General features: G+C 33.2%; 2 protein-coding genes across 2 annotated transcripts; one reads left to right on the forward strand and one right to left on the reverse strand.

Moving 5' to 3' along the window:
• On the reverse strand, nucleotides 1-12,284 carry LOC143233281 (uncharacterized protein KIAA1143 homolog). The gene is made up of 3 exons (XM_076469384.1): nucleotides 12,112-12,284; nucleotides 8,990-9,134; nucleotides 1-600 (listed from the first exon to the last, which is right to left on the reverse strand). Exons 1-3 carry the CDS (start codon nucleotides 12,217-12,219, stop codon nucleotides 425-427), a joined length of 429 nt encoding a protein of 142 aa, XP_076325499.1. The 5' UTR covers nucleotides 12,220-12,284; the 3' UTR covers nucleotides 1-424.
• A 5,193-nt stretch (nucleotides 12,285-17,477) lies between these two features.
• On the forward strand, nucleotides 17,478-27,370 carry LOC143233282 (uncharacterized). The gene is made up of 2 exons (XM_076469385.1): nucleotides 17,478-17,573; nucleotides 19,344-27,370. Exon 2 carries the CDS (start codon nucleotides 19,426-19,428, stop codon nucleotides 22,033-22,035), a length of 2,610 nt encoding a protein of 869 aa, XP_076325500.1. The 5' UTR covers nucleotides 17,478-17,573; nucleotides 19,344-19,425; the 3' UTR covers nucleotides 22,036-27,370.
• The last annotated feature ends 564 nt before the right edge of the window (nucleotides 27,371-27,934 follow it).

Here is a 27,934-nt window from a genome sequence, read left to right on the forward strand (position 1 = left end):
TTGTCGGGTCAATTTGGTTTACTTGGCATCGTTTGAAAATTTACAAAAAATCTTGAAACTAAGTGTTAATTCATGGATGAAAGAGTTCACTGAATACACAATCATTACATGGAAAACATTTTATGTATATCAAAATAAGATGTGGTTCACAGCCAGTTATCAACCAAAAGGTATATTATTAATAATGACAATGATATTATTTACTGCTTTTTAAAATATTACTTAAGAAATTTGCTGCAAAAGTTTATTACTTTTCACATCTTGTACTCCAAAAATGCAAAGTTAATACAAAGCTTATAAACATATTTTTTTCTTGAAGCTCAGACAACCCAACAAGACTCAAAACCATTCATGAAACATTGGAGTTAACTTTAATTTATATTTTCATCTAAAAACATTTTCTTCCTTAAAATAAACTACACAATCATCCTTCTTCTTCGTCCTCATCAAATGAAAGCAGACTGCTATTTTTGACCTTTTTAGGTTGAGTTCTGTCTTTATCTTGTGTCTTCTTTTTAGTACAACTTTTGGTAGGGTTTTCATCGTTTCTTATGCTTCGTTTAGTTGGCTTTTTATAAAGAATTTTCTTGCCACAAAGACCTGACAGTTAATGAAAGAAATTACTCACAACCTTAAAAGTAACAGAAAATGGATAATATGAAACCATAAGTTGTTTGTGTGTGTGTACATAAAAACTGAATATTTCATGAAGCATGATGAAACATCACAGTACAAAAAGAAAGTCTATGAAAAAATACATGGTATTGTTAAAAGACTACTTTATGTTTTTTGTAGGATATCATATTTTGAATTATTATGTATAATTTTGATGGGAATAAACTTAACATTGTTATAAAATAAATGGATTTTGGTATTCTGGTTTATCAATCTCTCAAGCCATCCAAACAGTGTGATGTTTCTAGAGGCAAGGCAAACAAGATTTTAGGTTGTGTCAATGGAAATATTGAATACAACATTTAAAGTCACAGTATAAGTCACATTTGAAATATTGAATGCAACATTTAAAGTCACATTTGGAGTACTGTGGTCAGTCTTGGGTCCTTTACCTTAAAAAGTACATTGGATTGTTGGAAAGACAGAGTTGGACTAGTAGGGTGATATGTAGGGTGGAAACCTGTCATATGATGATGTGTTAAAATCTCTGAACTTGTTTACCCCTGAAAAAAAGAATAGTTAAAGGAAATCCAATTGAAGTGCTTAAATATTTGATTAAGGGAATCAAGAGTTGATGCATCAACTGTTTTTTTTCCCATTTAACATTAAATTAGGGGACACAAATAAGCTTTGGCAGGGTAGGATTTACTTTCAGCTAAGAAAACTTTATTTTCCAAACAGAGTGGTTGATCTTTTGATTGGGTTGGCTATAGATGTGGTAGATGCAGTTAATTTAAAGGAGTTTTAGGGAATACTTGATAAACATATTTAAATAAGGGCTGGCACCAAGTTCTTTAGTGCTGAAATTTAGTGAAAATCTTTTTATATAACAAGTCAAACTTACTAACACAGGAAGTGTTATAATAAGTGTTAGAATAGTTACTAATGTCAGAAATGTTAAAGATTATTATTTAAATATAGACTTACAAAAAAACTGTAAAGTTTAACGTTAAAGACATTTTCCCAAATTTGTTAGAAATAAACAAATTTTAATTAAGAGGAAACAACCATAGACTAAGCAAATCAGAAGTCATATAGTTTAATCAGTTCACAGCTCCAAATTCAGAGAAAGACAAGTTAAATTTTTATTCATCTTGCTTTAACAAGATGGCATATCTATAGCAGTCAGTTTATTTATCTAACAACTTCCATCATTATACTGAAGTATTGAAACATGTTAAATTATAACAAGTTTTGAATGCAGTATTATAAAAAATGAAAATATACAGATAGTACAACCATCTCTCTAATAAAAAAAACTATCAAAATATTTGGATAATATGAAATACTTCATGCACAGACAGTTACCAAAATCATTTCAATACTTCAGCCCATTTAAAAACATGCATTTTGACTGTTTTGGTTATTTCAAATATAGATGGATTGTATGTATACATGATTTTTATACTGCACTATTTAAAAATGTAGTAAAATATACTGTGCTATTTTTTATAATTTGAATACAAACAAGAGGATTAGTAAGTGATATTTAAGTTCTTGACAAAAACAATGAATTTAAACAATTATATAACTGATATTTGTTTTTTCTTGTAGGTATCCTCAGTTCACATTAACAAACAAAGGCATCATGTGAAGGAAATTGTTAATAAATATGTAAAAATTAATAATTAGTGAGCTTATTTGTATAAGAAAATGACTATTTAGTCTGGGATTATGTTCCATTAGTAATTCAAGGTTAAATTAATTTCTTACAAACCTATTCACACACATATTTTGGTTAATTTAATGGAAAAGTTCCTCCTCACAGAGAGAAGAGCATAGGCTGGAGGTGGAAAAGCTAACCATAACTGTCTGCAGGTGAGGAAGTCTCCACAGAAAACAATGGATGATGAGAGACCTGAACTAGAGAAGAAGTAGACAGAACAGAACCAACCTTCTGATACACAATAGCATAACATCAGTAATGAACATGTGACTTTACCCCAGATCACTATAGCTTTACAAGATCATGGTATTTTCACACGTTCACTATAAACATGGTAGCATGCCATAGATTGATATATATCCGAGACCTGTCGCACTCAAGCCGCCTGCTGTGTGAGGTAAGCTGAAGGGATAACTACTGAACAATTGAGGTGCCTGTGGCTGGCTATGAAGAGGAATAACCAAGTCTGTGGATTTTTTCTTTTATATCAGTTACTGACAATCATTGTTTGAAGTATCTAAGAAGAAATATTGTGGCAAGAGAAAACAAGGCTACAATCGTGTGGTTGAAATGGAAGTACAGCAAGGACAAAAGTAGTGTAGAACTAAATAAAGGAAGGCAGTAGATAAGCCATGATTAGCTCATAACACAAAATAAAAAAACACAATTGAAAACAGGGAATACCAAGGAAAGAATGGGTCCATGATCTATTGCTAGTGTTTTTGGGGATTACTGCACAGAAATTGTATTGCCCTTGTAATGTGGAAGATTAACACATTATGATAATTGGTTCATAGGCTGACACAATACACACACATGTGCAGGGGTGGGAGTCTATTCAGGGTTTGTGATATGTGCAAGAAATTCCACAACAATTGCATATTAGATAATAATTTATTGGTATAGGAAGTTAACATGAGAGAAACAAGAGAGTCTATTCTCCCCCCCAACCCAAATAAAAAAGAAAAATCCTCATGCACCAAATATAAAGAAACATGAAGATTTACCTTATATAAAATTGAGAGAAAAAACCTAAATGAATGAGACACTAGGTAGGGGATAAAGACTGAATTATAGAGGTAAACTAATCACTCCAAATGGGAAAATTCCTGAATGAAAAGGACAGTCACAACAATTGATGATACATTGTGTAGGGTCTTGTATTGGATGAACGTCAGATGTAGAAATATTCTAAATTTTCAGCAGGACATGTGTCCTGCTGGACAGTGAAACTTGCCAGACGTTTGAAATTTTAGCAGGACACCTCAAAATTGTCACCGGACATTACTGAAAACAAGAAATGAAGTAGAGACAATTATTATATAAAACAATCATTTTATTTATGGCACTGAAAAATTATTTCAAAGCAAGTGGCAACAAGCCTTGTATCCATTAAAAATGGCACATCAATCAAATTGGTAGATTTAGTCATCCAGCACTAAGACATCAGCTGATGTAGACTCAGTATCTCTATTGTCTCTACGTGTGTGAGTTCCATGTGGACTCACAAATTGTCTGGGTTTTTTACTCTCCTTCCACCAAGGTTCCACAGACTTGCACAGTAATTCTGTGCTTGCAAGATCACAGGTCTTATTCTTAGCTAATTTTATTGGCATCAAATCATTAAGAGAATCATTTATTAGTTTAGACTGCCAGTCATCCTTAATAACTGCCATCTGGGAAAATCCACGTTCTGGTTCAGCAGATGACATGGAAATCACCTGCATGAGGCATACCAAGGCCAACACTGTTGATCCAGTGAAAGGTTTACCATCCTCAACAGTAATTTGACTTAACATGTGTGCCCACAATCCACTTGCACTGCTAGCCAGGGACTTACCTGATTTGGCAAATCTTGTGGCTTTGAGCAGTGTCTCGTGTAAGTCAGCTTGGCAAATATCAGTTGCAATGTTGAAACCCTTAGCTTCTAGCAGAGCACCAAAGTGGTCCGATAGTGTCTGGAGTTTATTATGGCAATAAGATGACAATGCTTCCTTGCTTTTAGGCCAGTTGCTTGGTTCAAAAATTTGAAAGGCACCAATAAAATCCTTATCAAATTCTTCAAATCTCTCATTCAGATATGTGACAATTTTACCTATGAAGATGGCAATTTCTTCAGCCACGGATTGAGCAACTGTCTCTTTTGTGGCACTTTTTGAGCCTCTGGTCCTTGTCTGACTGCTAATAGCAATTAAATTTCCTCTAAGTAACAACTTGTCAGTTTGTTCACATGTTGTGAGCTCTTTGACAATTTTCTGGGATCTCTCAACATGATTCAGATTGCCCAGCTTCTCTTTGCAAACAGCGAGTTTGTCAGAAACAATGTTCACAGTAGCAGAATTGTCTTGCATTTTGAGACTAAAAGATGTCAAAACAGGCAGAACTGCCAAGAGTATGTCCATGTACAGGATGAATTTAAGGCTTGTCAAAGTACCGCATAATCCTGCAGCTTTCTGTCCACATTACAATTTGTCATGCAGCTTTACTTGATACAAATGCTTCACTAAAGCTGTCCAGTTATGAGAAACTAACTCCACAGCTCGCTCTTTGTAGGCCACCCACCGGGTTCCTGTCCCTTTTGTTGGCTTTCTAACAACAATGTTGTTGGCTTTACCAGCTTCTTTGAGGCCAGTCCACTTCCGTGGCAAATTGTTATAAAACTTCCATAGGTTTTCTAAAAAAGTTTGGATACTATTAAGGTAAGGGATGTCCTTGACAGTCTTCTTAATTGCAAGTTCCAATCTGTGACTAACACAGTGGATCCCTATCAAATTAGGTTTTTGCACCTTCAATCTGTTGACAAGTCCTTTATTTGTGCCAAAATTGACAGCTGCCCCATCAGCTGTCAGGCATACAATTGATTCAAGCCAGTCGGAAAACTTGCCATATATGGACAACGCTGCAAGTACAAAAAATTAGAACCCAATATTAGTTACTTTCTGTAAAAAAAAAAATAAATAAAAAAAATGTAAATTTGTACTTTGGAAAATTGAATTGCTCCATTATCTATTACACTAGTTGTGCTAGGTTAAGCTCCAATTCTGTCAGTGGTAAATACATGGTTCTTCTTGGTTTAAATCAATTGAAAAATGATTGAGTTTTCACTGATGTATATTAATAATGGAATGACTATGTAAACCTGAATTAAAACACAAATGTACATGAAATATTGTCCATTTTAATTTTTCTTAATTAGGAATTCGGGATAAATCCAGAAAATTCTTATCCTAGGTAATTAAGAAACCTTTACCTGAACTAAGTGCCTGTAGCAAGTGTTCAGAATCAGCCTTCTCAACTGACTGCAGAGACAGGAAGTGGGTTACTGGGTAACAGTCACTGTCCAAGTATCTTACATTGACTATCTCCTGCTCAATGTTGGCAGTGTCTGTTGAGCCATCAGTCATAATGCCAAAGAATAATGAGGTGTGCAGATGAGATCTGACATTAATTCTATTTGTTTCTGCAACATACTTCGTAAAGATAACTGCTTGTTTGTCATTGGCATAATGTTCTGTTAAGTTCATACCAAAGTTGTGCTTCTGTAGGAACAGAAGCTCTTGAAAATCGCTAAATGGTTTGGCATTCAAAGCCATATAAAAGGCAGTCCTAAACAGCACAAGTAAATGATCTTTCTCAGTCTGGTTAGGTTTGCTCAATTCTTTCATCATGGGAGTTAAATCAGGTGTTTCTTTTGCTGTCTTAGCTTGACAACTTAGACTGTGGGCACGACTGTTTTCATGCTCCTTAACAGCACTTGCTCTCAGGTTGGAAGATCCTGTTATGAAGGTGTTCTTCTGCCTTCCACTACTTTGGTCATATTCCTGACAAATTGAGCAAAACATCAGTCTGGTAGCGTTATTATACTCCAGCCATGGTCGGCCTCTATTCCATTCATCCTGGAAACGACTAGTAGGCTGAGCATCAGTAACAGCAGTAACAGTTTTTGCTTTAACACTTGGGCTTGGATCAACAAGCTTGGGTTTTTTCACTTGGGGTTCCACAGTATTGTCTTCTGATTCATTAGTCTTGCTCATGAAGCCAAACTGAAATAGATCGTGTGATTTTCACCTTTTTTTTACTATCAGACGCCATGGTCAGATCGTCGTCAATGTTTGGCAGTCACGTGACTATCCAGGACAGCAAAGATAAGGCGACCTTAAAAGTGCATTTTGTGAGCGTTCACAACCGCTTTTTAAAATTTGCCTTTTTTTTTTTTTTTGTCTTGAATTAAATATTAAATTTTGCAAGTTATTTTCCACTCATTATAGAATATACTTTCAAGGAAAATCTTTGGGCTGTGCATACACAGCTTTTGCATCACTTACTTTTCAGGGGACTATGTATTTGTGTCTGGTATGTTAGGAATATGACCACCGGTCACGATGTCCGGTAATAGATGGGAAAGTGCCGGTCAAACTTGATATTTTAACGAACATGCCCGGATTCAAATAGAAAATTTCGAACCCTGAATGTCCATAAAGTAGTGGAACAGTTGACCTAAAGTATGCAAGCTCTGAGCAAAACGAGTGAATACATACATGTTTATAGTCAATGTGAAGCAAAGGATTAAGAAAAGAATTTTTGCATAAACCAATTGAGATGAGAAAAAAACCTTCTGAGGTATATATTCTAATCACTTACATAGCAGAAATATACCCACCAAAGAGTGCAGAAAACATTGATGTGGAACCAAGGAACAACTAAAGCTGGTTGATGTAGAAGAGAGAAATAACAGGTTGCCAATTTCCCATCTTCATGGAAGAACTCCCATTGGATAAGAACCAAAGGGTAGCTCCAGCAACGAGTTTCCTCCAAAACCCACATATGACATTTCCCAGATGTTGGATACTAACACGAGGATTAGGAACAAGAGAAAGGGCAACCTCATAATGTTCTAGGTGAATATAAACCTGGTAAGGCTCCCTGGTGCAAAAGTTAAGAAACACCTAAAAAAAATCTCATCCCTATTAAAGGGTCAACACAAAGGTCCCTGTGAGAATATAAAAAGGATACAATGTCAGAAAGTAAGGCATCCTAACAAAATACACCTTAAAAATAAAGAAACCAACTTAATTGGGACACAATAAAATCAATAGCAAGGTGGGAAAACAGGTATATGTAACTTTCCACAGTGAAGTTGAAAGACTCATGATAAAAAAAAAACTCTAAAAAGGGTGATAATAGTGAAGTGCTAAAAAGGTAAACAAGAGAGTGAGATAAGATATCCAAATAAAGAGACTTTAGTGATGGAGACTTGTGCAAAAGGTAGCCCAAGGTTCAGTAAAAAAAACAACTGGACAAAGTGAAAACAAGACATGTGTATGTAATCCAAACGATAGCATGGAGCTGAGGTTACTTGTTTCTCCTCAGGAAAAGTAAATAAGAAGCAAAGTTGTTGTGGAAACAACACTGGTTAAACTCGAAAGGTGGAGCAAGTCCAACTAAAGTAACAGAATAAGGAGATCAGGAACTGGAACTAAGATCAGAATGGAAACAATCCAGTATATAATGGCTAGTATCTGACTAGTATCTCTTCAGTCATAGTCACAGTTGTGGATGAATCCTGTTTCAGGAATGTCAGAACCTCAGGAGATGTATAAATGTGACTAATCATAATCCAGATGATTTACAAAACTAACTTTACACACACACACACACACACACACAAACAGTGCAATGAGAAATATATGTTCCAATTATAGTGAAAGGGTTAGAAAGAAATTACAAATTGAAGATAAACCAAAATTCTAACTCAATTTTTTTAAAATTTGGTATCATGCTTTCTTACAATCCAAAAAAATTAAGGACAGAAAATATACACTATGAATTGGAAACAAACATTTAAAATAATTAGCACAAAATGTCTGTTAATGCCAAAGAATAACATGTCTGAAAAAAGCAATGCTGAGGAAACAATGAAACTTTGTTCCAGTGCTGATGCTCATGGGGAATAGTGCCCAAGTAGTATGTGCTGCCCTCTTGTTTGTGGAGGGCAAATGTCTATCAATAATCAGGTCATAGACTAGTACATGCATATTAATGCAAGTATGGGCAGAACCTTTGTTCAAGGCATGTGACATGCATGAAAAGTATCACAGCATTAAAGTGAAGTAATAGCTCTTTATTTTGTAGAAACAAGAAAATGTTTCTGAATTTACAAGTCGCATCTAGAGGTAACAAAATCAACACAATCATACAATGTTAGATGTAAAATTGTTTAGATGTACCTTCAGGCATGACTTATGGACATTTCAAAAAATTGGCCTTCTTGTCATAACCAAAAGGGTAGTGCATTTTTTTTCCTTGTCTAGAATATCCCTTCAGTGAAGATGACCCAAAGTGAACAAATGATGACATGTAAATAGGATTATTACAACTTTAACCCATAGCATTACGTTCAAAATTTCTGAACATTACTGTAAGCAAAAAAAGAGAAAAAGATGTTGAAATTCTTTGTTTGTTTGTTTTTCACATATGCAACAAAATAATGTGGAGATGGTAAGTTACTCAAATTGCCAAAATTTGTCTGCCTTAACGATTCTAAACTAACGGCTGATGAACAAAAGTTCAGGTTATACACAATGAATTAGCCTTGACCATTTAGTTAATTTATGAATTCAGTTGACAGTTTTTAAAAGTTATCTTTACCTTCATCGTCCACAACAGGTTTTTTTGAATACTTGTAATTTTCTGCTTCTTCATATGTTAAATCACCTTTTTCTAAGACAACCACCAAAGGTTTTTCATCATCTCGTTCTTCATCACTTGTATCATCAACAGGTAATAATTGTTTCTATCAAAAATAAATAATCAATACAAAAACTGAGAAATCAAAGCAGATAATTGTGGAAGACCAAATATATTCTCCACCTCACTATATAAAAATGACTTTAATAAACAATATAAAATCTTTTTAAGATCTATATAAACCTTGATTAAAATAAAATATAACTCAAGATAAAATTGAAACAAAATGTACTGAAAACAAAAAGAAAATACATTAATTCAAAATTTATAATACACAAAATTAAAATTATAATGGAATACAATAATTATACCAGCCACTTATAAACAAGATTTAAAATTTATAAGATATTTACAATTCTGATCTTTCAGATCCTGGTATGATAAAAACACAACTTCTCTTCCCAAGTTGATAAGAAAGAACTTGAACAAAACATAGTTGGTAGTCAACTTCACACTGATAATGCATGTTTTTGCTTTGTTAATCTGAAGTCTTCTGCTTGAAGTACCATAGTCCTCTTGTAAACATATTAGATAATGAGATTGTTCATAAGGTTCACGGCTCTGTTATTACGAAAGGAATGAAAACTCCAACTCATCTGAACCTGTGAGAGGTTAGGAGTTCAGCTACAAATGCAAGATTAAACATCATGACCAAACATGACAGAGCTTGATACTTTCTAGGTAATGATTACTTGGGTATAGATACATGATTACATCATTCATAAATTCGTTCACCACTATGAAGTCAAAATTCCAATCATGACAAACCTTTGCTTTCTCTTCCATTCAGCTACTTTTTTCTTTAATGAACTGACTTATCCCCTATGCCCTAACCATTATCTTCATAGAATAACAACTCATACGAAACTTTGTTAAATGAATTTCAAAGCCTCTTTTATCAAACTTTCAAAACTCTTCCTGCAACTAATTCAAGACTAATAGTCATAAAATAACTGAAATAATTTTTTGTCACTTCTCTTGAACAGATGAGTAACATAAGCCAGCTTCCAATTCTTCAGCATACACCAGCAACTCAAGGACTTACAAAAACTAGTAGCAAGTGGCCTGCATATCCAATCCTTAAGTCTTTTTCAAAACCCTGGTTTTAATACAATCTGATTTTTAAGTTTTATTATTCTTATAATTTGTAATTAATGAGCTCAGAATCAATATGATTGTATTGTTAGTTCTACATTTCTTTCTAGTAATTGTTCATAAAGAAGAATATTGTTAAAATTATTTGTAAAAAATAAAAAAACTTATAGAAGAACAAAGTCATCTCATAATAATTTGATACAAGTCTTTCTTTATCATGTCTTTAAAGCCCCACTTCTGTCCTAACATTTGGCTTACCCTTAATGTATTACTAAAAGGACAGAATAAGTGATATATCCACTATTTTTATCAGGAGTATGTACAAGATATTTGAAACAGAAAACTTGGTGAAATGTGTTAAGAATAAATCTCTTGGCCCTGATGTCATTAATTCAAAAACTTTGAACAAGCTTAACAATTAGTTACAGTAGGTTTCAAATTATTTTTTCAGAAGTTTGACACTGGAAAAATATCTGTTTGCTGAGAAAACTACAAACATGATAAACATTTTTAAGGGAAGAGGTTTGTGGAAAAAATGATGAACTGCAGGCCAGTTAATTTGACTTGAACCATAACTGTTGCTACTAGTAATGAAGCACCATATTTGAAGTGCTGACACTTAATGTCTTAGAAGTTTGTTTTCATTGGTCCTCTGTATTTTTTGGATAAGTTTGGTTTGAATTTCATGCAAAGCTACACGAGGGCTATCTGCGCTAGCAGTCCCTAATTTAGCAGTGTAAGATTACCAACTCTTGGTCTACTCTTTTATCAATGAATAATGGGATTGACCATTGCATTACAATGCCCCGATGGCTGAAAGGGCGAGCATATTTGGTGTCATGGGAATTCAAACCCACAACCCTCACATTACGAGTCAAGTTTATTTTTGATTGATTATAAACTTGTGAAATAATACCTAATGATGAGACTTGTACTGTTAAATTGAACTATTTAATGTTGGAAGTACTACACAAATTATGCATACAAAAGTTTTCTTTTTTGGTTTGATGCTATATCAATGAGCTAAATTGCCTTATATCATTTTGTCTTCTTACATTCTTATATGTCACTTAACATCTTTTGAAAATCATACACAAAACAAGACAGCAAATAATTTTTGAACATGCCTTATTTATCGAGTAAAATCTCTCATATGATCAAAGTTTCACCATTACAAAAGCCATTTTTAAAAATTTAAAAAATACATGGTTGGAATAAATGAAAGTTGATGCCAATGGTATATTTTTGTTGATTTCATACTTAAAACTAAAATCCAGCTCCAGCATAACAAATAAACCTTATATTTTACTGTATTACGATTTAAAATGTCTCTTATTACTTAGGAAAACAAAAAGTGTCCAAACAATAGATTTCATAATCTAATTGAACTGTAGACTGAACACACAACAAAATGGATCAGCAATAACTTTTAATGTTCATAAAGCATCAACACGGTCAATGGTAATCCATGGAGGTTAAAGTACAAGTTATACTGTATATAACTTTTCACACTAATCCACACCTTTTATTTTCTTTAATATAATGTAAGAACCTAATACTAATTAATCAGATAATTAATATTATGACTTTATGAATTAAAAATAAAATGAATGTTCTGCTATTATTATAAATCATTATAACATAAATATTATTAAACATACTACAATTTATACTTAGGACTGCTACTATTTGTAAACTTTGGGCCTCAAGTTTACAAACACTCAGTTCCACTAGATGTAGTAGCAGCGGAATTAGTAATCGCAGTCTTCAATAATATTAACAGTAACGTCAACTATATTTATAATTTTTAGTTATAGTATTACTAACACAACTACTATTAATTACGTTTAGAAATTTACAAACACTTACTTGTTTAACATTAAAAAGAATATAGCAAAAAATATACCAATATCAAATAACATAAATACTTTTGTTTCGATAGATGGACCCTCTTGATAACCTATCCTTTCTTTTAACTTTTTTAAAAACGATGGTTCTGCTGGTTTATTGTAAGTAATGTTACGTTTACCAGCCATATTTGATTAAATACTTCCACTCTGTCATTCAACCGTCAAATGTTGTTATACATTTATCTACCTGACCTCTGGTGCTAATACATTTCATAAAGTATTTACCAGTTCATCAAGTGAAAAATAAATTTCATAACAACTATCAGAAAAACGATGATACTAAAAGATCTTTAATTATCGAGGATTCGGAATTGTTTTATATTTCATCACTAGAGGTAAACCACCCAAAATTAATTATAAGTACAAAAAACAATATCACAAATTAAGCGAAAAGTTTTTGATACAACCAATAGTAAATGTACGTCAAACATACGTCTGATAATAATGTTAAAAGAAAATAATACAAAGAAACACAAATCAATCGGTTTAAACTTTATAATAAAAACACACTAACTGCAGATTTTTTCTCACACATTTTCTTACTTTGCCTATGGTAGATTTAGAAATATCAGACACATAAAAATAGCTCTTCGGGGTCTGTCTGTTTTCCATTAGTCACTGCCTAAAAGACATTTTGTGAATACCAGAACTTGCCAGTTATAAAAAAAGAAAAGAAAAATATACGTATAAACAACTTTTTAATTACAAATTTGAGTGAAATGGCAAAATCAAACAAACAAGAAACGATTAGATTAATAACTTCAAGCACGAGTTCTTGTTATATTTTTTGTGTATAATCATTGAAAATGGAAAGATGTTCTTTAAAAATAAGTTAGTAATCTGTTGATCATGAGGCAACAATTCTAAAGGTGGGCCCGGCATGGCCAAGTGGAAAAGATACTCGAATCGTAATCTGAGAGTTGCGGGTTTGAATCCCCGTCACACCAAACATCCTCGCCCTTTCAGCCGTGGAGGCTTTATAATGTGACGGTCAATCCTACTATTCGTTGGTAAAAGAGTAGCCCAAGAGCTGGCGGTGAGTGGTAATGACTAGCTGCCTTCCCTCTAGTCTTACACTGCTAAATTTTGAACGGCTAGCGCAAATAGCCCTGATGTAGCTTTTCGGGAAATTCAAACCAAACGAATTCTAAAGGTTATAAGGATGGAATGGTTGTAGTTCTCACTATAATCGAATATAAGATTCAAGTGGATTAATTAGCTTAAACTCGCGCTTAACAGAAATTTTCATATGCTTACGTGTGGGTATTCGAAAGTGACGTGTAATTTTACCAAGTAGCTTCATGATTTACACAAGTGTATGTATATACGATCCTTGAGCGCATATGAATGAGTATATGACTTTTGGTTTTAAACAGTATGCTTGCATGCTTATATGCTAAACCCGACCTCACTAATGCTTTTGTGGGTGAATAAGAGCGAATCCCCACAGCCATGTTTTAAAATCTAGTGAAAAGCCTTACCAGAAGAGTAGAGGTTGTTATAGCAGCAAAGGGGGGACCAATTCTATATTAATGCCCATGGTTTTGGAATGAGATGTTCAACAAGCACATAAAGTGTAGTGGTTGGGTGTCCACATACTTTTGACCATGTAGTGTATCATACGTTTTGTTTCGGAGATATGGAACAAGATTTCGCTTGAAAAGGTTTAGTATGAAACTTATATATGTAAAAACAGCTGGTTGGGCTGAGAAAAATTTTTTGTGTGCAGATGAGCGAACAACATTTCCACCTTCTTCGGTCATCGTCAGGTTCATAACGAAAGAGAGAGGTAACTGACCGATAGCTGACTACATGTTTGAAGGGAGTGTAACTGAGTGTAAGAATGTAGAGAGCGTGCTTGGATGTTTGATTATATTTATTAATATAGGTATAAAGGGCCCGGCATGGCCAAGCGCGTTAAGGCGTGCCACTCGTAATCTGACGGTCGCGGGTTCGCATCCGCGTCGCGCCAAAACATGCTCGCCCTCCCAGCCATGGGGGGTTATAATGTGACGGTGAATCCCACTATTCGTTGGTAAAAGAGTAGCCCAAGAGTTGGCGGTGGGTGGTATGACTAACTGCCTTCCCTCTAGTCTTACACTACTAAATTAGGGACGGCTAGGTGCAGTGGGCTAACAACCTACTCACTTAAAAACCAGCCTCAGTGATGTCGAGAAAATTCACTTGTAGAGAAATATATATGCAAAAACGGCTCGTTTGGGTTGAGAAAATATTTTACATAGAAGAGCAAACAACGTTTCGACCTTCTTCGGTCATCGTCATTCTATGTAAAATATTTTCTCAACCCCAACGAGCCGTTTTTGCATATATAAAAACCAGCCTGTTACAGAAACCGCAGTGATTGCGGCCCTATGTTCCTTGAGCAATCGAATGTCACATGATGATGAATATAGGTATAAAGGTGTTATTTTGTATAACCTGACCATGACCGAACAAGGTCAAAACGTTGTTCGCTCCTCTGCATAAAAAATTTTCTCAACCCAAACCAGCTGTTTTTACATATATATTTTTCTCCATAAGTGGGTTTTCTCGTCATCACTGATTAGTATGAAACTGTTGAGACGAGTGTATAAGCCAGTAAACTTTTATACTTTGTCATAATGTGGATCATTGCTCTAAGTTCCTAAAATACCTGTACTCACATTATCCTGTCGTTAAGTTCAATCGCAATTTTGAAAATAATAATAATTTACCTTCTTTATACATCCTAGCAGGTGTTGCACATAAATAAACAGAAACAAGACGTTTACTGGACTTCTCACATAATTTTACAACTTAATTCAGCTCACATTAAAAAAAAATTTGCTTACATGCTTATCAATCAGAGCTCACAACGTGTGTTCTATGTATTTTAAGTTACACTATGAAATGTCGTTCATACAGAATATTTTGGCCTGGTATGGCCTAGCGCGTTAAGGCGTGTGCTTCGTAATCTGAGGGTCGCGGGTTCGCGCCCGAGTCGCGCCAAACATGCTCCCTCTCCCAGCCGTGGGGGCGTTATAATGTTACGGTCAATCCCACTATTCGTTGGTAAAAGAGTAGCCCAAGAGTTGGCGGTGGGTGGTGATGACTAGCTGCCTTCCCTCTAGTCTTACACTGCTAAATTAGGGACGGCTAGCACAGATAGCCCTCGAGTAGCTTTGTGCGAAATTAAAAAAAAACAAAAAAAACCAAGCAGAATATTTTAAAACCTAACGGCTACCACAGTATCTATTGCAAAAATTACTAATACTTTTCTAATTAATAAATTCACTTATCTACCCAGACTACAGTTGTAACCAAACTTACTAACTTTTGTCTTCCATACATTGGTGAACAAAACTTATCCTGAAAAAGTTAATTTTTTCGTAAAACGTAATTCACTACTACTACCTTCAAGTTGATTTCAGACTATTTTTAAGCCCACATCTCGCATACAGGATTGTTTTCCATACTAAAGATCTTCTCCCAATTTCTCTTTGTTTATGGATCGTATATATTTGCAGGTGAAAAGACTGTACATTTTCCTATCTTGATAAAGCCAAACGCCTACTACCAGCTAATGTCAATTAATATGTGAGATTTCCATGAAAATACACTTGAGTGCACTTCCTTTATACACCAACATCGTGAAGAAATAGGATGTGAACCTAACCTATCAAATTTCAATGTTCTTTGCAAAACCAAAACTGATCTGGAATTACATGAACCTTCAACATCAAATAATTTTCATCCACATTGAACCAAATGCAGTCTTCGTTTAATTGTTTGTTTGTTTGTTTTTGAATTTCGCACAAAGCTACTTGAGGGCTGTCTCTGCTAGCCGTCCCTAATTTAGCAGTGTAAGACCAGAGGGAAGGCAGCTAGTCATTACCACCCACCGCCAACTCTTGGGCTACTCTTTTACCAACGAATAGTGGGATTGACCGTCACATTGTAACGCCCCCACGGCTAAAAGGGCGAACATATTTGGTGCGATAGGGATTCGAACTTGCGACCCTCAGATTACGAGTCGAACGCCTTAACTCACCTGGTCATGCCGGGCCGTGGGACTTGGGGGTAATCCCATTGACGTCCCATCTATCTGATTATAAAATGATCAGTAAAAACGAAGTGATTGTTCTTGGGGTTAAATGAAGAAGTTGTTCTAATTTTTATCAGTTGAACTTCAGTGTTGGTCATATTTTTTAAAATTTTAAATCACTGATTGTTAAATTTTATGGAGTTTCGAAATGGCTGTAACTAAAACTGTTTTTATAGTACTTCATATTATATTATTAATGGATTGATTTTATGTTTTGTTTATTTCTTAAAAGGCCTTCTTCTGTTATTATTATTTGTTGATCAAAATAAAAGTTATGAAACTGTACTTCCTGTTCACTTGCGATTTTAATCACGTTATTGACAGTTCACGTTATATGGCAAAAACCATATTATGAACAGTTATGTTGAATATAGATACAAAAGTTTTGTGCAAAAGTAACAACTAGAGTATATATTCTATAATTATCATTTAAATTTTCTTTTAGTTTCGGATATTTACGCGAAATTACTGAAAAACTATCTGCACTAGGCATTTTTAATTTTGAAATGACAAACAGGAGGTAAGATAACTAGTTAGCATCATCTGATAATATGAAGAGTAATTTTCTAGAAAAAATATAAAGCTGTAATTGTTTTACTTAAATACGCCAATGAATTGTGTGACGTAACTTTAGACATCTGTCAAGTATAAAAATAAATTGTTATAAAGTTGTTACTTGCAATAAATGGTGGCAAAAAGCTCAAGAGTCATATTGACATCTTCATATAATATGCTTAAAGCAAATATAAATATGAGGCACATATCGTAAGCGAATAACTTTTTACCCAGCATGGCCAGGTGGTTATGGCGCCTGACTCGTAATCTGAAGATCACAGTTTCGAATCCCCGCCACACCTAAACATGTTCGCCCATTTACTCGTAGGGGTGTTATAAAGTAACGATCAAACCCACTATTACTGATAAAAGATTAGCCCATGAGTTGGCAATGGGTGGTGATGGTAATGATTAAGCTGTCTTCCCTCTAGTTTTATACTGCTAAATTAGAGTAAATTCCAAACTATCGCGAAAAATTCTTTTCCTGTGACAAATTGTGTATGCGAAGTATTCTTGATAAGTACAACTGGTATGCGTGGTAAATGTCTATTGTAGAAAAGCACTAGTGTAGAGTAAGGGGTTTCGAAAGTCTTTCTATTCATGTTTTGAAGACTAAAGACATTTGAAACTTCGTCCTCCACATTTGTGTTTTTTTCTACAGTAGGCATTTGTTACCCATTTAGTGATATTTTTTTATCTATTTTGTGCCAGACTGACATTTCACTTTACTATAAGTACTAGAGGGCGCTTTTCAAAATAACAGTTTTTCAAATAAATTAACGTTGGGTGTGTGAACTGTTACGTAAAATAAACATGAAGGGTGGTTTGTTGGAGTTTAAAGGTGGGGTTATATGCTATATATTATCTTAATTGTATCAGATAAAGCTTTTTATAAGTGTGTATATATATATATATATATATATATATATATATATATATATTGTTTATGATTTAGTTACTTTAGTTTAAATAGCCTAAATTTTAACAGTAACCATTTCATAATACAATGTTCAACATCATTAAAGCAAAAATTTGAAGTACAAGTAGTTTACGAGACGTCAGTACGAACTTTATTCGTAGCATTTAAATAGTGATATTATAGTTAGTAATTTTAAGCACAGGAACTTCTACAATTTGCACTTTCAATTAAAATTGTAAATATAAAAAGTTTAAATATTATAACTAGTTATTACTAGTTAACTTACAGCAAAAAATGTACTTGTTTGTTTATTTGAATTAAAATTAAATTTTTTGTATTTGTTCTACAGTGCTGAATTCTGAAGCCTTAGTTTGGCAGGATATACTGTTTCAAATATTTTGCATAAATTATTTAATTTCAAATTTTACATAACTATTAAATACTGAAATTAATATCAACTTAATGAAGCAAAGTATATGTTTCATATCTAGCTTTGACTCCCCAAGTACTTATTACTTTCATAAGTTTTCTGGAACTAGAATTCTTCCAATTGTGTTGCATCTGTAATGTCTGAATGCAATATATTATAAGGTGAAAGCTAATAACCCTGTTTAAAAATAAAACTGCCTAATTTATTGATGTATTTTAGTTTTACCATGCCATTTCTTTATGCTCCCCCATTACCATTACCATTTAAAACAGAAAAGGTAATATGTTAATCTTGTTTATTTCTTTTAAACTTTTAAACACTTCAATAATATGTCCTCTAACACTTGTTTTCTTGAGAAAAAATAAAGAACCTTAACCATTTTTCATATGATAGCCCTCGTCAAATGCATGAATCACTTAACTAGCTTTGTTTGCTCTCCTCAATAAATCTTTGTCCTTAGTAAAGGATTTAAGACTGACACTTTGAATAAAGAGCCCTAAAGTGAACTCTGAATATTTTCATTATTCTTGTACCTGCATGCTTGTACAGTGCTGTACAAAAGTGTTAGGGCAAGAGAATATTTTGTCATTCTTTCCATTTTATGCAGCTAATTCTTCCATGTCATTTCAGAATATAAATTTTAACACTGGGTTAATGCTTCACTGATCCCTGTTGACAACTGAATAAACCAGAATGAGAGTACTTATCATAATTTAAAGTTCTCATATTTATACCAAGAGCATGTTATAAGGGTTCTGCTTGAATAAAAATACTGATCAAATTTAAGGCCTGTAATAAGTGTCATGGTACCACATGTAGTGTCTTAACTATAGAGAAAGAAGCTACCATACGGTACAGGTACCTGGTAGAATAACTGAATTTAATAGCACTCCACAATTAAACCTTGATAAAAACAACATTTAACACTAAGTGTAGAGAATTATCAGTACAGCAGAAAGTTTACATAAAAACATGAGATGACGCTGGTTGAAGTCTCCAACAAATTTCTGTAGACTTGAAATATAATAATATTTCACATATGATCTACCTTCCACTGTTCTTTGAAAGTAGCCTGAAAAGTAATTTTTGACTTTGTCCTAACACTTGCACAGTATTATATTTTGCTCCAGTGAAGGTTAGTTTATTTAATAAACACTTATTTGCTTATTATAAAACAATTAACTCACTTTGAGTCTTGATTATTTGTTGTAATGAGCACAGTGAAGCGAATTATGACCATCTACATTTTTTTCTTCTTGTAGCAATATTTTGGGTTTTGCTTGGTCTCGACATTACTATTACATAAACAGTTCTTCAATTGCATCACATTGATTTTTGAAGGCCATGGAAAAGCATCATTGTCCTTTCTGCCCTGTCTACTACTATGCTACTGGACCTTGGGAACGACATATACATAAAAAACACAAAGATGAATTGATAAGGACATTAGACAATGCAGTTTTCTATAAGTGTGAGTTATGTGATGCATGCTATTATAAGGAGGATCTTTTGAAAAGTCATATGGAGGCAGAACATCACAAGATATTTAAAAGAATAGCCATCAGTGATGATGGAAACAAGAATCAAGATGGCTTTCGGACTGTTGGACAAGTTTCTGCTACCAAACCTCATACCAGTTATTTCTTTACTACCAATTGCCCATTTTGTACTGAACTCTTTTCAAGCCAAGCATTAGTTGTTAAACATGCAGAAAGAAACCACAAAAAACTGTTGAAAAAATTCATTTTGCAGGGCACTGGAGAACCAAAATACCAGTGTTTAGTATGTCCAGCCAAGTTCTTTGAGAAAAAATATCTTGAAAAACACAGAAAATTTAATATACATCTTGTGAACCAGCAAGGTGATGACACTAACCAGAGCAGCTCAGTTTCTGCAAATTTGCTAAACAAAGGACAGGAGTTGCAAAAGTCAGATCAGCAAGTTTGTTGGAAAGTGAATGATAAGAAGGAGAAGAAATCTTGTGATGGTGTTTCTGTAACTGAAAGTCAGGTTAATGGACAAGCTGAGCAAAACGTCGGAAGTAGAAAGGATAAACAAAAAATTGAGTACAAATATGAATGCACAATGGGAAAGCCAAAGCCAATTCATACTGAAGATAAAACATTAGGTTTGTGTAGTGACGTTGGAGTAATAAAGAGTTCAATAAAGTATCCATTTGCATCAGTTGGTGAGAACAGGAAAACTCGGTCCTGTTGTACAACAAGGGGTTTACAAAATGTCCTAACCGATAGAGGAAGGAATGGTGCATTGGGTCATTGGTCTTCAGGTAATATGGCAGAAATAGAAGGATGTCAAGAAGACTGTAACAAAACGGGTACTGACAAAAACAGTTGTATATCTGTACAAAATGCTGTTGTATACAAACACTATCTACCTTTTGGTCCTTCGTTTGGCTATGAAAGTGAGTTTGAGGAAAATATTAATACGAAAGGAAAGCTGAACTCCTCAAAGCACTTTTGTTGTGTGTGTAACATGTCATTCAGTAATCATGGAAATCTAGAGAAACACCTCCTTGTTGATCATGAGGCTAGTAATATGTCTATAGGATTTCAAGTTAGCCAGAAAAAAGTTCCAGTGCAATGTGAACTGGGTAATGATGAAACAACGGAAAGAAGCTGTAACTCATCTTTGAGTCTACATCATGACGAGCACTGTACTGAGAATCCTGAATCCATTGTAACTTGTCCACTTTGTGCTAATCGCTTTCCATCACAGTTACTTTTGAACATTCACTCCTGGACACATGCTGAAATGAACCAGGTTCCACATTTCTTTGCTTCCACCATGTATTGTTGCAAGTGCAAGAAGACCTTTAAATCACGTAGTCAGTTTTTTTCTCATACTAAAGAAGTCCACAATGATGTTCGTCACCTGTGTGAGTTTTGTCCAACTTTTTACTACAGTCAGTCAGCTCTCTCTAGACACCTAAACAGAAACCATGAAGAAGAAATATTGTTGTTTAGTAAAGAGTTACCCAAGTTTGTATGTGTGTTATGTTCAGCACGTTTCTACTTTGCAGATCCACTGGTACATCATATACAGCAACATGATGGGTACAACTCAGTGATAACAGAGGAACATTACCCTCCAAACCAATGTTTGTTTTCTTCAATAGTGGGTAAGCAAGAAGAGCCAAAACTGAAACTGGGAGAGCCAACTGTAATGTGTATTGGTTGTTCTAAACCACTGAATAATGGAAACCAGGACAGACGTTCATCAAACAGTGAGCAAGCATCACACACTTTTAGATGTGACATCAAACCTATGCACACTAAGGACATTTGTCCTATGCAGTTACGCTCTCCTGTAATGCAAAATAAAAATACTGAAAATGGCATTGAAGCTAGAAACAATATGCGTTATTCTTGTGCATATTGTGGAGGGGTGTTTTCATGCAGTTCTCTCTTGCAAGAACACATTAAAAATCATAAGAAACTTGGTCAGTTTTTAAAGCCACTTTATGGCTGTGCCAAGTGTTCAGCTAAGTTTTACCAAAATCGCTACTTAAGGCACCACCTGAGGTTTCACCATGGATCAAAGGTCACACCAAAAAAGGGCCACAAGAGTAAGAGAAATACTGCTTCTGTAGAAATTTCAGATGTCGGAGTCCAGGGAATCTCTTCAGCTGTACATGTAGCCAGTGATTTATTTTCAAGCGTAAGAAGTAAGGAGAGTAGTTGGGGAACTAGCAGCACAAGTTCTTTGCCTTTTAGTGTGTCTGCAAAACAAAATTCTGTGTTTTCAAAGAATAACCAAGGAGGTAGTTGTCAAGCAATCTTACAGGAAGAAAATCCTGGTAAAAGAAAAAGTAAATCAATACAGTGTACCTTATGTCATCACAGTTGTGATTCCCAATCTACAATGGTCAGACACTTGAAGGAATTTCATCGAATAACAAAGTTGGAAACGCAGACAACAGATGTGCAGACCTAAATCAGGACATTTGTGAAATCACATGTAACATTTGTTCATTCAATGATAATGTAAGAGACCTAAGAAACATAAATTAGTTTTTGTTCCTTTTGTTAATATTTCTTCTTTTTATGGAGACTAGATGACACATTCAACAGGTGTTTTAATACAAAGAAACACTGAATACATTGTTGGGAGTGACTTAAGGTACAAGTATCATCTGAATATCTAACAATGTATGATCATATGCATTTCAATAATTCATTTGACAACTGGGTGTGTCATACATTACCAAAGATTAAGTTTTGTCTGCTTTAAAAGAAAGAAAAATTTGATGGGAATTTTAATTGATATAAAATATAAACCATGAATGATTTAATTTGCTATGACTTATTATATGGTATGATATAAATAATGTGTTAATCATGTTTATTTGCTACCATTGGAAACTTGATTAGTGTATGGTTTCATATAACCACTACAGAAGGTAAATTTGACTTCTAACAAATGTATGTGATAGTTACCTTCAAGCTATTAGATACATCTGTATTGATTTTATTTCCATTTTGAATTACCACAAATGTTTTACCAGATGCTCCAGGAAGATTGACTCCCCCCTGTGGTATACATAACATGAGTTTACATGATACCACAGGGTACAAATGTGCCCTGCAGTCTTGTGTGAAGAGCTACATGCTGAAAGTTGCTGTTCAGCATATGTAAAATTGTATATCTTTATTTTTTCACATTTTTAAATTGTGTCACACATTTTATCAACTAATGGTCATGGACCATATGTTTTTAAGTTTCTATTTTTACCAATCTTGTTTTTTTTATTATTAGTTTAGTTTTATCATGCTTGTTTTTATTGGTTTGAATATACAGTGTAAATAGGTTGTATTCTTATTTCATATCATGTTTGTTCATGGTGTCGTTTCTAATGGCTGAAACCGGTCAAGCACAATGATAAAATTTATTTATATACACCTGTGATCTTTCCATAGATATTGATAAATACACAGATGCATGTGTAATTTTTACACTAAGATTTAAGTTGACATGTTATATAATGTTTCAGGAATGACTATTTCCAGGTACAGAATGTGCATCAATGTTTATCATATGACGCTAGACAAGTATCTGATATTATACTCTTATATTCATGTGGCCATCAGGAAGAGTTATAACCTTAACTAATCTATCTTACCAAACTGAAACTTAGCAAGGGTCACTTTGTGATTCCTTTATTACCAAAGATATAAGAAGCTAAGTAAAGTTTTTTAAGAACAATAATAAAATGACAGCCATGTGCTCTTGTAAGGTCATTCACACAAAAGTTAATTGTCATTTTTTAAAAAACATTTATCATTGCTTTAGAATATATGTATTAAAGTATAATTTAAGAATAATCCATTGTTTGAGCTTATACGTGTTTTTTAGTGTACAAACCTCTGATGTTTTTTTTGTATAACTTCAACATTTTTACTATCATGACATACTATGTTACAATAATAAAGATGAAGTTATATAACATACCGCTTTGGATTTACTAAGTGGAACTTTGTGCAATAAAATTTACCAGGGATAAAATCAAGAATCTTTTGCCATGGTTGATAAAATATTTCATCAAATTTTGTTGTTCATTATGTATAAATACTTGTAACAGAAAAGATGAAATAGAAGGATCATATTGTTAGAAGTCGCATGTGATATAATATTTTTTCTCCAAATCTGTAAAAAGTGCTGCTATTCTTTAACCACAATGATTTTTTTTCTAATCATAGCTTTTTGACTGAAAGAATTCTCCAAATTAATTAGCCAGCATAATAATGAAATGTAATCAAGCTGTTTATAACTAGGTTGTAGCACAAACTTAACTCTGTTAAGATATAGAATGAGAAGGACCTTCCTATATGGTAAAGTTTAAACAGGTGATATTTTTATTGCATGTTTATGTGGAACAAACTTTGTTACTGATTCACTGTGGTCTAACAATGTGTAAAATGTTTTAAGTATAGTTTTAAACTCATTAAACCATCCAAAATTATTCCAAAGTATCTCTATTTTTAGTTAGACATTAGTTTTCCTGTTTAGAGAGTAACAGGTCAACAAAAGGTTACACTAAGAATGTTGTACATTTGCATAATTTAAAGAAATATACCAGCACAAGTGACTGCCATAAAAAATAATATTATAAGTAACACAATTACATGTTCTTATTTTGTGAATTTATTGTAGTAACTGTTTAGTATGTTTTGTTGAAAGTCTGACGTATAATGCATTTAATATGTATTGACTGGTTTAACAATATTACATGTTTTAAACATTTAGTGTAAGCATTTTGTTTAAAAAAATATTGTATATGTTACAAGAATTTTATGCGTAAGACTTAATGTATACATTTATAATATACTCTCACATGATTAATATAAAACATTAAAGATAACTTGTACATATTTGGACTAGTGTATCTGAATACTTATGATTAAAATGTTATTTTATGTGCCTTTAACTTCAGTTTATTTGAATTAATTTACATGTATTGATATTATACTTTGATTTTATGCCATTTATTGTTGTTTTTGTATTTGTTTACTGTGAAGTAATTTGTCATTTATGTTTGAAATCAAACTCTGGCTAGGAAGAAATGTTCCAAGAGCATACTCACCTTACTAGCTTGAAATATTTTGCTGAAATTATTTTATATTGATGTTAAATTTGTTGTTGAATCAGATATATCAATGTGTATGTCCCACTCTAATTTTTTTTCAATATGTAATTTATTTTATCTGTTGTATTTAAAATTTGTTCATCTCCCAAATAGATATACACAAATGTATTTTGCAAAATGTACACAGTTCCTAGATACGTGCACATGATTGTTCTCGCTCCTTACCGAAATTCATTTTACTGATGGTGATTAAGAGGCCTAATTAATCATTCCATTCAGCACTTGTCACTAAGATATACCACTCATCAGTAAACCTGGACAAGAAAACAATTAAAAGGTAACCAAACTAGGCTTATATTAAGTAACTCATTTTGACTGTCACCACATTATTTTTAATTTTGTTTAATGCATATGCTTTCAGCTCGATTACCAAAGCCTTCTACAGGTGTGAGACATTTAATAAACAACAGGATGTACTGGAACAATTTGAACCATAAGTCACCTAGCAACAACTAAAAATAAAGATCATGCCCTAAATTTCTTTATAACAATAAGCCTGAAGCCTAATAGGCTAAAATAAAATTTTAAAGGTTCAAGAAACATTGTAAACAATATTATTATTGTGTTTGTTAACATAATGCTATAAAGATAAAAAATTAACATAAAAATAAACAAAGTAAGATCAACAACAAAAAATGAGGTTACTTTTCTAACAGTGTTAGAGTCAATGCATGGTTTGATTTCTTTAAAAGGTTGCCAGTATGTTGGAAGGGGAAAACATTATTTCTCCCACATTTCTCCCATTTTTTCTCACATGACTGACTTACTGTAGGAGGATCAGAAATACATGCTGCTGTTGCAATGCTGCCTTTTTTTGGTATTACAGCTGTTGGCAATAATTTTTTTTGTTCTTGATGTCAACATTGTGGTTTTCTTTCCTTTTGTGTAATGCAATGGCTGAATAATCTGCAGAAGCATTGTGTTGTCTACTTTTTGTCTTTCATCCTAATGTTAACAGGAAGTTTGGTCTCTCCAATGTATTCTTTCTAACATTCACTTGATACATTCTTAGCAGGAAAGTCGGATGTTGCAACTTAATGTCAGTTAAGATATTGCATAAATAGGTTAGTCAGTTCTTGAATGCTAAAGGTATTCATTATTTTTTTTTCTCCAAGTCCTGGAAGGTAAGGTATCACTACCCTATTTTTATTTTCTTGATTAATGGGGTTTTTCCTCATGAGAGTTTTTTGATGGTCTTTTTCTTTTTAACCAAATGTTTGGAGTTTTTACAATAGTTCTGAAGAAAATTGGTAGATTCTAAGCATAATTCTACAAGTTTGATAATATTTGTAACTGAGGTTAGTGTTCTATAAGAAAGTAAAACATTATTATTTAGTATATCGTCTAATAGTATGTGAGACAGAAACTCTCATGAACAGGGACACCACATCAAAACTAACAAGAACTAACTAAAGGTTTTGGAATTTTTGATAAAATTTTGTATAATATAGTTATATATAGGGGATTCAGTATAGCATACAATAAGTTGTAAAGGTATGTTGGACTTGTGAATTTTTGGACAGTGGTGATAATCCAAATAAACTACTTAATACAAATATAAGAACTTGCACTAAAAGCATAAACAAAAACTAGACTTCTTACATTTGTGAAGTGTTTATGTGTTTTTAATTGTCTTCGACAGTGAACTGATATTTGTATAGGATTTTAAAAACATATAACACTTATGGTACTAACTTTTGTGTGGGGGATACTGACAAGAAGTGGAATTCCCTGAAACCAATATGAATAACTCATTGACAATTAGGAAATCAAATGAAAAATTGGGCTCTATTTTTAGGATCTTAAGCAGCTTTTCTAGTGAATAATTTAGGAATAATAGAATGATAACATCAGTGCCACATATTCAAATCTATTATAACCATGGGTTCAATGTAGTGAGTAAAATCCAACAAAAATCACCATGAATACCATGTTCTTTTTGTCATATATCGTGTTCACCCCTATGGGTTTGTACTTTCTCTTATCTGTCATCTTTATCCATTTCTGATGTTGTATATGGATTTATATGATGGTGCTGATGATTTTAAACCAGAAACTGAATGACTTACTTAGAAATGCAGAAGTTTCAAAGATGGCTTCCAACTTAACATATTCACATGTTAAAACACACCCATAAACCATCTTCCCCTGTTTTAACTGTTTCATCATCAAGAAGTCCAGCTGCTCTCAAATTACCTGCAAAATGAAACCAATAAAGACTGAGATAGAGATTGTGTGTCATTAGCTGTTAGAAATCTCCCTGCAAGTCACTGTTAAAGATGTACAAGTTTACTGTGTGGTATAACAGGTAGATTATGTTCATGTTTGATAAAAAGATACTTTGGATTACACAGGCCAGCTGTTATCTATCAAGTTTAGTTTTGAACCAAAATTAGTGTCCAGTGGTCATTTGTAAAGAGAATGCCATTTTATTTTTAAAATGTGAATTGTCAATATCAAACTGGTTATAAAATAAATATTATACATTAATAAAACACTTGTTGTTTTCTTGCATATATTTGTGTTAAAAGGTTTTTACTTTTCTATGAATAATGACTGTATTCGGTGTGTTTTGATCTTGCACAAAACCACATTGCTATGGTGTATTAAAGGCTTGTTTTAAAAGTATCTTTGTTGTTTATAATAAAATACACTGACACTGGGAATTAAGCAGTTTGAATGTTTGTACCACATCAGTTAATATATAATGTTTAACTGAAATACCGTATGTAACAGTTGTAGAAATTTGGTTTTGACGTTAATTACAATACAGGTATAGGTACTTATTGTTCACATATTGACATATTGTAGAAATCACTATTATCATTAAATTCACGAAACGCATCGGAGGCGTATCTTAGTCGGGCGTTGGAAAATGTAGAGCCGATTTAATTAATGGTTTAACTTTGTTCTGTTTAATGAGCAATTCGTAAAGACCAGGCAGATGTACATGCTCAGTCCGTCTAATTTCTCATAAGTTTTACAATGACAGGTAAAAAAAACAACATATTTTCGGTGGAAGATTGAACAAATTCACTTATGAAGAAGAAAATTAAAATCATGTTTTAAATTATACGAACTTAATGAAAGAGAGAAATACAAACGTTTTCAACACCAAAACATACACTAAGTCTGGTATTGGTAACAACTATATAAATAATAAAGTAGGACTTGGCACACTTAACAAGA

The sequence above is a fragment of the Tachypleus tridentatus genome, chromosome 12, assembly GCF_004210375.1.
Source record: "Tachypleus tridentatus isolate NWPU-2018 chromosome 12, ASM421037v1, whole genome shotgun sequence".
NCBI lineage: Eukaryota > Metazoa > Arthropoda > Merostomata > Xiphosura > Limulidae > Tachypleus > Tachypleus tridentatus.

Bases quoted from the DNA above. Each gene is read 5' to 3' on its own strand.
- LOC143233281 (XM_076469384.1), bottom strand. From the start codon at position 12,219: ATGGCTGGTAAACGTAACATTACTTACAATAAACCAGCAGAACCATCG. The intron at 9,135-12,111 runs GTATTTATGTTA...TATTTTTGATAG, and splicing joins GTCCATCTATCGAAACAAAA to AAACAATTATTACCTGTTGA. The intron at 601-8,989 runs GTAAAGATAACT...ATTAACTGTCAG, and splicing joins ACCTGTTGTGGACGATGAAG to GTCTTTGTGGCAAGAAAATT.
- LOC143233282 (XM_076469385.1), top strand. From the start codon at position 19,426: ATGGAAAAGCATCATTGTCCTTTCTGCCCTGTCTACTACTATGCTACT.